The sequence below is a fragment of the Hippocampus comes genome, unplaced genomic scaffold, assembly GCF_001891065.2.
Source record: "Hippocampus comes isolate QL1 unplaced genomic scaffold, H_comes_QL1_v1.1 scaffold384, whole genome shotgun sequence".
NCBI lineage: Eukaryota > Metazoa > Chordata > Actinopteri > Syngnathiformes > Syngnathidae > Hippocampus > Hippocampus comes.
Genome location: NW_017805700.1, coordinates 149,150 through 160,880, shown reverse-complemented (window position 1 = coordinate 160,880; position 11,731 = coordinate 149,150). Strand labels below are relative to the sequence as shown.

Genomic DNA, 11,731 nt, shown 5'->3' with positions numbered 1-11,731 from the left:
AGTCGTCATTTTCATGCACTTTGAATTTGCGTTGTATCGTATTTTGAAGGCATTAAACATTGCCATAGCGATCGGAGTGTTGCGGCCAGATTAGACGCTCCTTGTGTTTATTATTATATTTCGAAAACACCACAGTTTTCGTGCAGCTCATACCATATTAATTTCTTATATTATTTCCACCACACCTGAAATGCCGGTCCCTGAAAATATTGTCTGACATAAACCGGTCCGTGGGGCAAAAAAGGTTGGGGGCCCCTGCCCTACAGAATTTATTTTGTGATTTCCTCGCTTGACTTTCTTCGTGGTTTCATTGAAGTAATATTTAATTTACATTTTTTGGAGGCGGCCAGGAACGCCTCTTGAGTGGAATGGAAGAAGGCATGGAGACGGACAAAGACGTACAGTACCTGAATTTGTTGAGACTGTGAAAACCATTAATAAAGTCTGTGTTTAAAAAATAAATAAAACCACAGCTCTCCTTTTTTCAACAAATACAGATGAGTCTTTGTCCGTCTCCGTGCCTTCTCTTATTCCGTTCAACTCCAGAGGCATTCATGACCGCCTCCGAAAAACACATTGGCATTTCCTTGATCATAGCGCCACGACAACTACGATCAGGTATCAGTAGTAGTTATTTATTCCTTTGTTGTGTATTCACAAATGATGAAATCACAGTATAAATTCTGTAGAGGTGGCTATAGAATTTATTTTGTGATATCATCGCTTGCTTTTCAGTTTTGATGTATTACTTTCAATTTTCATAGTTTCATTGACGTAATTATTAGTTTATGTTTTTCGGAGGCGGTCTTGAACGCCTCTCGGGGTCGAACGGAAGAAGGCACGTACACAGACAAAGATGTACCTGTATTTGTTGAGACTGTTTAAAAAATGAACACCACAGCTCTCCTTTTTTCGGAGCTGCAACACAAACTTATTTAATAAAGCAGCGACACAGTTCACTGAACCAACAGCAAGTTATAACATTGGAACCATGTCTCCAGGAAGGAGCCATGTTGGAGTCGATGTATTACTGTAATGACTACAGAAAAGACGCACCGGATTTTAAGGCGCTCGGTGAACTTTTTAGAAAATTGAAGACTTTTTGGTGTGCCCTATAGTGCGGAAAATACGGTAATATGTGGAAGTGATAAACATTTATGTGGTTTCACAAAATTCAGTTATAACGGCCCTCCAAGGGAAACCGTAACGACAATGTGGCCTGCGATAAAAATGAGTTTGACACCCCTCATCTAGGACAAGGTTGCAAAAGTATGATCCCTAGAAATGTGAAAAAATGGGGCCAAAATTGGACATTCAACAGAAAATTACAACCATAAATGTGTATATGTTATTCAATAGTCATCCATCAAGTATTAGACTCAAACAAGGATTGCCGATTTGTGTTGTCATAGCAAAATGAAGTGATACCATCTAATTCCGCCTCCTTAGCCAATCACAGCCGGTCATCAGAGTCCCTGCAGAGATCCTATTGAAAACAAGAGCATTCTCTATCACACATATATCATCAATGGGTCTTGAAAAAACTCCTGTGAACAAACACACGAGTCCAGCAGGGAATGTTTCTGTCAGTCGTCAGCAAACTGGGCAACCGTCGGTTGCTGAGAGGTCAGTCGGTACTTGACCCGGTTAGTGACGATTACACTGATGAACGAAAACCCAATTCCCGTCAGTGCTTAGTCCTGTCCTGTCATTCATCAATTGTCGTCAAAAAGAGCACGGATCAGTGATGGACTGACAGACCTTCTGTCAGAACTGATGGAATGCCCACCTCTGGTTGTAACCCTGTTTTTTTCTTGAAAGCTGTCCAAATCCCTCTTTTTAACTTTTGTTGCTAATCTGATTTAAATCATGCAGCCAAGGAAACCGTGGCTGCTGGGTGCCCTGTTCGGCTGCGGCGTGTGCTTGTGTGTACATGGCAAATGATTGACAACACCTCTCAGTCATGCCTTCTGTCTGAACAGTCTCGGATGGACAATTATTGTTGTTTTTAAATTATAATTACAATATAATTTAGAGGCATAAAATGAGGGATGATATTTCCCAAGATCATTTTTAAATATTCAAGAAGCAGATTTTTAACATGACAAAAAGTGTTCTGTGTTTTGTTAACTGCAGACTGCTCGTTTTCTGTCAACTTTTAGAAACACCTTTGTACTGCAAACAACCTTTAAAAAGTGTCTCATCAATCATGGATTTTTGACAGGAAAATAGACTAGAAAAACCCTGTCTTCCAAAGAACCTGAGTAACACCTGTTAAATAGCTTTTCTAGCATTCACCTCTCTGAAATAGTTGGGCTCCTGCACCACCTTCCGATTGTGCAGGCATTTCCAGCTCTGGTCCTCGTGGGCCGCTGTCCTGCCTGTTTTCCATCTCTCCCTGCTGCAACAAAACCGATTCAAAGGTTCAGCTCATCAGCGAGCTCTGAAGAAGCATAAGAACTATCCTCATCATTTGACTCATGTGTGTTGCAGCAGAGTCAGAATAAAACAGGCAGGACAGCGGCCCCCGAGGAATGAATTTGGACACTCCTGGTTTGAGCTACTCCACGAACACAGCCCCTTAGCCATGGCTGTACTTCATAAACAAGGTTAACTGAACGGTCCTCTCATCAGATGCTGTTATTCATTTTCCCCACATTAATTTTTCATATGACAATCTCATTAAATACCTTTGTATGTGTATCTGTGTGTGTGGGTCTCTGCGTGTGTATGCGTGGGTGTGCATGCCAACACTTCTGCAATGTGTGTCCAGGGGGCCACGTTATTTTTTTAGTCTTCTATTCATTTTACAGTCAAAAGAATATCCAAGGAATGTGCAAGAAAACCGGGCAAGAAAATATGTAGGAAAGGAGGTATGTATTTTTACATGCACAACAATATAAAAATAAAGAACTAGAGAGAGGAAGAAAGAAAGAAAAAGAAATAAAGGAAAGGACATAAAAAATTGAAATATGTGGTGCAGCAGAAAGCTATTCAGGTGAAGCTTATTTTTAGCGTCACTGCGTTCACAATGGTAGAATCTATGCAGGGCTGAGCCTCACTGCACAACCCACCCAACCCCCGCGCATGTATAGAGTAAATTAAAAAAATATATATATATTAATGACCACATTAAATCGTTTTTCATTTTAGCTCCCTGGCCCGTGCTTTAAATTGATATTCATTTTCATCCAATAATGTCAATGATTTCATCAGTAAAATTAAGGGGACTGATTTTTCACTTAAAAATGCTCTTTCTGTATTTTTTTGATTTGGAAAATTAAACTAGGTTACACTTTCAATTAAATCCATTTGGGAGTGAAAAACTGACTAATCTTGGAACATCCATTTTACTTCTGCCATATGGATGCGCTCTCCACCCACACCTTAGTGTGATGTCAGTGGAGGAACTGGACACAATTTTTACATTTTAAATCATTGATCATACATCGCTTATAATGTCCGAAAACTGCGCTCCTTCGTCACCAAAATTTCTGTGGATATTTCTATTCATCAGAACTTAAGCCTCTGAAAATATCAGCGATAACCCTCTACATGCACTCACTTAGAAGAGAATTAGAAAAAAAGGAGTTAACCTTCAGTTTCTTTCATTCCAGATCTGTTTGTGTTTTGGGAATAATAATTATGAGATTCATAAAAACCCTGTCAAGTCACCCAAGAATGCTTACACACTGAAAAAAGAAAAAAAGGCTTGCATTGTGCCTCGGGGGCATCCACTTGATAATGCTTGTTGGTTGGCTGAGAAAAACGTTGCATTCCAGCTGCCCCTTGGCTAGCCACAGCCATCAGAGTGTCATGTGTGCACACCCCACACTGATTCTTGGCCGTCCACAGTCATGAGGACGTCGCCGGGCATAAAGCGACAGCCCAGACGTTGTGACATGGGTTGTACAGCTTTGAATACAGGGATGCAGGAGCCATTGTCTGTGCCAAGGGTTGGCTCAGCACCCCGGGCTCCACATCTTCCAGACCTGGTCTGCCGACCAGATCGGTCTAGCTGTGCACTCTGTTCGCTGACAGGATGAGCTGCCATGGGTCTTTAAAAAAACCTTGAGCGTTGCTAACTGTTTCAAAATTAGGATCAATTATCAACAGGATTCATCTGCACATACCTACTTAAGTGTTCTACAGTGAAAATATAAAATATTTTGGATTTTGTGAAAATGATAATCCCTCTCCACAATGGCGCTAACATACTAAAAGCCAAAATATTGTGGTGATCCCTTCGATATTTTCAGATGTTGAAGTGGGCATAAGTAGGGATGCACATCTGAATTTTTGTCAGAATTGGTCATGACTATTGGACACTCGGAGGTTTGAAGCGTTTTTACACCTTCAGTGGCGACAGTCCTCTGCTGGAGCCGAGCCATCCTTGATTAAAGTAACCCATTTTATTCCAAACTCAAAACCAAAACACTTCCTCTTCGAGGTCTGAATTACAGGAATGACCACTGCAAATTACACCCGTCTCCTTGGTCCATCTCAGTTTTTTTTTGTTTGTTTGTTTGTTTTGCTTGATATTCCCAGTAACATGAGAAAATGACACCCGGCAATTAAGTCAAGAATGGCAAACAGTTTGCTTTGTCCCGATGTTGATGTCATCCAAATTGGGTTTTGCTAAAACTGCTGAATACAGTCAGAAAACAAGCGAAAAATCATCACTGGATTATTTTGAAGGGTAATTTTTACTTTTTACACAAATTTTAAATACAAAACTATTACATAGGTGCCAATGTTCAGCCAATTAAAGAGTTCCTTTGTCATGTTTGAGAGCCGAATAATGTTTTGAGAACGTACCAAATAATGTTTTGGATCCACAAAATGCAAACAACAAAAATGTTTATTCGCAAAAACACAAAACCCACAAGTCCAAACAGAAATTACCGTATTTTCACGACCATTCGGCGCACCGTATTGTTGGGCGCAGTCTCACTAACGGGTGCTATTTCGGTATTTTACACATACACAAAACGCACTGTATTATTGGGCGTAGCCAGGCATGGTAAAACATACACCAGCTTAAACACACGGCATGCATGCACGCACGCTAAAAACACGTCAGCTTGAAGCATTCGGGAGCATGCATTCACGCTAAAACATACCAGGTATGTTAGCTTAAAGCATACGGTAGCAGCTAAGACATATGGACACACGCTAAAAACATGTTTTTAAAAAGGCAACGGAAGCAAAACTGAGTTCGGTTGTACTTTATTTATCCATTTTACTATGTACTCACGCGACTGGTACCTGCTAGGGGTGTGCCTTTAGCGTCCTCTTACACGCCTACCCTTCACTCATTGGCGACTGGTACCTGCTAGGGGCGTGCCTTTAGCGTCCTCTTACACGCCCACCCTTCACTCATTCGCGACTGGTACCTGCTCGGGACGTGCCTTTAGCGTCCTCTTACACGCCCACCCTTCCACTCATTGGCCAACTTCCGCATGCCTGTTGTCACTCACGTCCACCTTTTCTCTATATAAACAGCGTGTTGGCCAGAGGTGCTCTTAGTCAGGCTTTGGAACTCGGCGCATACATAACACGCACCGCATTATAAGGCGTCCTGTCCATTTTGGAGAAAATTTAAGACTTTTAATGGTGCCTTATAGTTGTGAAAATACGGTACTAGGCACAAGGATTTATGAAAAACAAAGCATAAACAAAAGGTGCTTGCAAAAGGCAAAGTAATAGTAACACAGAGAATACAAATGAAATGACAAGAGTCCAATTCACACAACAAACAAAAGCAAGATTAAATGACTAAAATATGACTATACTTACAAAACGAGGACCTAAGGGAGCAAGAACGACTTTGACAAAATCGATAGGTCAAGAAAACAACACTTGAGCATGAACAGTAAAGCAGGTGAACAATCCGACAAGAGACTAGTCATCTTGCCAGCCCTTAAATACATGGCAAGGCTTGACTGGAAACAAGGAACAGGTGCCCCTGCAGGAGGGAGACACCCTTCACTCCATCTGGAGCTGAAACAAAACAAACACACACAAAACATTCCAGTACCCCCCCACCCCAAACCCTTCAACGGATGCACCCTGGCGGACTACCTGGATTGGATAGATGCACTGCATGGAAATTATGGATGAGTGACAGATCCAGAATGAATGGGGACATTAATGGGGACCGACTTGTGTCAGATGAGACGAGAGTGTTGTGGGCGTATTCAACCCATGGTAGCTGACTGGCCCATGTAGAAGGCTGATGAAGGCAGACACGCCTGAGAGCCGTCTCCAGGTCTTGGTTGAGCCTTTCACTTTGTCAATGACTGCGGGTGATATCCTGATGAGAGGCTGAGGCACCAGATTGGAACAAATGTCCCTTGGGGATACCATGGAGTCGGAACACATGACGTATGAGCAGCTGAGCGGTCTCTAATGAGGGCCAAGAAATGAGCCCTTTTAGAAAATCGGTCCACAATGGTAAGTGGACCCGATTTCCCTTGAGACACAGGAATTTCCTTAACAAAATAAAAAGGAATATGCAACCAGGGGCGAGATGGTACAGGCAACAGCCGAAGCAGCATGAAGTTTTGCCACATGCACAGGCTGAGCAAGCCCCAACAAAGTCCATAACATCCTTCTTGAAATTGGGCCACCAGAAGCATTGATTTATAATGGCTATAGTACGGTTTACACCAGGATGGCATGCCACTTTAGAAGCACGCCCCCATTGTAACGCCTCAGGTGGGAATACCGCTGGAACAAATAAGCAGCCCTCGGGACATGCCTCAGGAACAGATGTTTCTTTCAGGGCCTCTGTGATCCTCTGCACGATCTCCCAGCGAAGCACCCTCACCATGCAATGGCCTGGCAGAATGGCTTCAGACCTGGTCTCTTCCACTGCTGGATCATGAAGTCGGGAGAGAGTATTGGGCTTTTTATTACAAGACCCCTGGCGATCGGTGAAATTGAAGTTGAACCGGGTGAAGAGCAGAACCCAATCGTGCCTGTCGTGAGTTTAGTTGTTTGGCGGAACAAATATAAGCCAGGTTCTTGTGATCAGTAAGAATGATAAATGGTTCTTTGGCTCTTTCCAACCAATGACGCCATTCCTGGAGTGCCAATACTATGGCAACAGTTCACAGTTTCCCACATCACAATTAACTTTGGCGTGTGTTAGTTAGAAGAAGGTGCAGGGGTGGAGTTTCTGGTTGACCGGGGATTGCTGAGAAAGTACGGCCACCCCACTCCTGAATCCGAGGTGTCTTCCTCGACAACAAAAGGCTGATTGGGATTAGGGTGGATAAGCACAGGTGGATTGGTGAATAACCATTTTGGTTCTTTCAATGCCAACTCTGCATCATCCGTCTACCTAAACATAGTATGTACTACTTGAAGTCAGTCTTGATAAAGGAGTTGGCTTGTAGCCATCATTTATAATAAGGCGTTGATAAAAATTTGTGAAATCGAGAAATCTTTGCAGTTGCTTCCTAGTTGTGTGCATGGGCCACTCTACAACAGCCTTAGTCTTTTCTGGATCAGCTCTAAAACTGTCCCTTATCAATAATGAATCCTAAAAATGGAACGGATTCTGAGTGAAATTCACATTTTTCGGCTTTGACATACAGTGGGTTTTCGAGCAAACGTTGAACAAATTTGTACATGTAGGTGGTGCTCCTGAATGTCCTGAATGTTTGGTCGTTGGAAGCATGGCCAGTCACTCTACAGCAGTGTTTCTCAAATAGTGGGGCGCGCCCCCCCTCCCCCGTCAAGGGGGGGGCTCGTTTGACCTCGGGGAACATGCTTTTTTATTTTTTTACTGTCCTAAAATAACATGCAGTTGCACCTCCACTACGTTAGGGGGCAGTGGCGCTCTCATTGGCAGAGTTTACGCAGGGAGCATTCTCAGGGAGGAAATATGACGAGGCGCATGTTGCGCTTGGCTTCAATGTGACTGCGGTGGTAGACGAGGAAAGATCGATGTGCTTACTCTGTCTAAACCTTTTGGTAGCGGACAGCATGAAGCCAAATAAATTAAGGCGTCACTTAAAGACATTACACCCCAATCACGCTTGAGTTTTTTTCAGCGAAAACGTGCCGAATATTGCCAACAATCATGCCGCTTTGTGACTGCTACTTCAGTAAACTAAAATACAGTACAGGTCCCGGCTACACATTGAGCAGGAGCCGAGAGTTGCTGTGTCCTGCTTTAAACCTCGGTGCTCCTGAGATAATATTTGTGATTAGTTTGAATGCATTATTAGTTATTGATTTTATGTAATTTTATTTTTCAGAATCGTATGGTTTGACATGGTCAGTCAAAAAATATTTGTTAAATTAAGGATTTAATGTTATTTTTGAATTTCAGATGCACTTTAAATCTTTTCTGTTGCAGTTACTAAAGCTATTCTTTGTTGTACGTTCGTCCATAAAGTTGGTCCATATTTCTTTTTTTTTATTCTCTTAAACGTTAATAAGGATACAGTGTTATGCAAGGTGTACTTATAACAATTTCATAGACAAATGATACTATTTATAGTCGTGCAAGGCGGGGGGGGGCCACGAGATGTTTTCCTCTTCCTTGGGGGGGGCATGACAGAAAATAATTGAGAACCACTGCTCTACAGGGAGGTGAAACACTATGGTTAGTATCAAAGGTCTCTTTTGTACCTGAATTGAGTCCATAGGAGTCAGATTCTGGATGACCCAACTGAGTGGACTTACGAAATGCTCGTCAAGGTGTCGTCGGACAGACGTGCACCTGATGATCCAGAAGACGGCAGTTGAAGCATGAACTGGTTTGGGGGCGTCGTCTCCTCCCCTCAGCAGTTAGATGTCCTCCGCCTAGCTGCATGGGTTCCTCAGGGGCTTTAATGGGTTCCTGTGACGGTCGTCGGTCAACATAGTGGATCTCAACCACAGCGCGGGACTGTTCACAACCGCATTCCCGGCATCTCTTCCTGAACTGATCATCCAAGCAGAAAGCCAGTCCAATGAGTTCCTCCAAGTTAGTGGAGTCATCCTGCACAGCCAAGTTGAAACAAAACAAACACACAGACCATGACATTAATAAAATTGAATTTACATAGTTCCTGTTCCAATACATCGGTGAGAAAGAAGGGAGCAGCTTTTATGAGTCATAAGATCCTTTGTGCCTCAAGTGACGATTCACACATGAATTGACACTGGCAGTTTTTGGCAAGTGCGCGCACACAAGAGATCTTGCTGTTTCTCTTATGCATATGCATATTACTGTGAATGTTTAATTACACATTTACTGTACCTGCCAACATTCAACGGTCTCTCTAATATATTTAATGGGAGTGTGTGGCATATTTAGTCTTTCTGATCTGTTTGAATCAGAAAAACGACTGACATTGTATGGCGTAGCCAAGAAATTACCGTGCTGCTGCCAACGGGTGGCAGTGCTGAGCTCTTGTGTCACATTGTGTAGAAGTGTGACGCACTTTCCACAGATACATGTACAACTACGAGCAAAAGCCTGAGTTGGTTGCGGTCATGCCGAACTAGTATGTTTAACCATGAGGCCTCAGTGATCTATTCCATTCACTTGTAATGAGGTAACTGTGTTTGACTCCAACAAATTGATAACTTGTCAAATCTTGATTTTGACTTAGATTGGCTTGTTAGGAACATCAGAAAATCAGTTATGATACCAGACACATTGGTCATTTTTTTAATTGGGGCTTTCATAACATTAAATATTAAATATAAAGACCAAATTCTTACTCATTTAAAAAAAGAAAGACAAGCAAAAACAACAACAAACTTGAGCTTCTGTTAAATATTATTTCATTTTTCTAGAATTGACTGAACCATACTTAAAAGCTTTTAAAACAAATTTTTCGGAGAAGGTCCTAATTAAAATATAGTCTTCTATTTTGAGTTAATATTTTTATATCTGACGGCAGAGGTATCAGTGTCTCACCAGTCATTATTACTGATGACTTATTGCTATTGTGGGAGCGAATGGTTGTTTGTCTATGTGTGCTTTGTGATTGGTTGGCAACCAGTTCAGGGTGTCCCCCGCCTACTGTCCGAAGATGGCTGGAATAGGCTCCAGCACCCCCACAACCCTTGTGAGTATAAAGTGGATCGAAATATGGATGGATGGATGGATGTGTTTGCTAAAAATTATGTAAAATAACACGATACACTGCAAATAATATAATACATACAAATTAACTTGTGGCTGCATGTTGGACGAGTGGTTATCACATCCACCTCACTGTGCAGAGGTGCAGGGTTTGATTCCAGCCCCGGCCTTCCTGTGTGGAGTTTGCATGATCTGTCCGTGCCTATGTGGGTTTTCTTCAGGTTTCCTCCCACTTTCCAAAAACATGCTTCAAAGGTTAATGGACCACTCTCAGTTGTCCCGAGGTGTGATTGTGAGTGTGAAACGTTGTTCGTCTATGTGTGCCCTGCGATTGGCTGGCAACCAATTCAGGGTGTACTCAGCATGCCCATTACCCTCGTGAAGACAAGTGGATTAGAAAATGGATGGATGGATGGTTAGATGGATGAAATTCATTCATGCAATCCCCCCATCACCAAAAACAAACCCCCCAAAAACCCAAGATATGGCGAGTGAGCTTTGCATCGACGTACGCCTGTCCTATAAAGCGCTTTTCACACTGTGCTTAGCACTGTGCAGTGCACCGTCGACGAGTTCATTATTTATGTGGTGAGGGCCTGCACCGCAGAATGGAGCGTTGCTTGGCGGCACTGCACGGCAAGAGGACGTCTGCGGTCAGGCACCTTGAATTAAAAAAACTGTATTCAACAGCAACATCGACGTGATATCAGGCAAACACCTCCAATAGAAAAGGGGTTGGCAGAGAGCTATAGTGCTATTTGGGCATAATTATTTACAGGTAATGACATAAGGACCAACAGAGGAAACTAATTGCAAACTTTGGGACGGAAGAGAAATGACTGACAGTGATGTCTTTAAGAAGATAGTAGCACCTACACAGCCTGAAATATACCTTGGTGGAAATGTCGCTTGCTGGTGTACATCTTCTACTTTGTAAAAACATAGCCAGGGCTTTCTTTTGCAATAGTGAAAGGTACCTCTTGTTGAGGTGTGGTCCACTTCTTGTCTTGGGCAGCAAAAGTCGCAGACTTTACTCCGGATTAGGCTGTTGTAGAGGTGTGTTATCCACAATTTTATGAGACACATCAGCCCTCAGGGTAACATCAGCTTTCCACACTCCCACACAACCGTGAGTGAGTGGAGTGAGAAAAGGACTGAGAGAACCTTGGCTGGCCACTGGAACTAGGGGCCATTGTGTCACGGTCGTCTGCCTTATTAAGGACCTCTTTCAGGCTGCCGCACGTTAAGTTGATGGCCTGCTAGAACCAGCGACATGCATCGAGCTCACCTGCTCTCTCTCTCTCTCTCTCTCTTTCTCTATATATATAGCTTTCTCACACACACACACACACACACGCACACACACACTGTCCACTTTCTAATCCCATTTAGGGACAGATTTGGAGTGTTCCACGAACCTGCCATGCATGACTTAGGAATGTGGGAGGAAGAAACCGGAGTGCCACACAGGCATGGGGAAAACATGCTAACTCCACATAGGAATGCCGGAGCCGGAATCGAACCCTGCACCTCTGCACTGTGAGGCGGACGTACTAACCAGTCGCTGACCACCCTTCCCGTTAGCTTATTATATATATACCTATATATAATTTTTTTAATTCTCGTCTCACCCCTCGG

At 42.9% G+C, this 11,731-nt stretch overlaps 1 protein-coding gene across 3 annotated transcripts in view; it reads left to right on the top strand.

Annotated features, from left to right (window-relative positions):
• nlgn1 (neuroligin 1) overlaps nt 1–11,731 on the top strand; it is a 136,950-nt gene that overhangs the window by 19,383 nt on the left and 105,836 nt on the right. The window contains exon 3 of one of the 3 annotated variants that reach the window (XM_019882626.1): nt 2,814–2,873. The exons of the other annotated variants lie outside the window; for them this stretch is intronic. Within the exon in view, the coding sequence (XP_019738185.1) occupies nt 2,814–2,873 (60 nt within the window). The remainder of the gene's footprint in view (nt 1–2,813; nt 2,874–11,731) is intronic. 3 annotated transcript variants of the gene reach the window in all.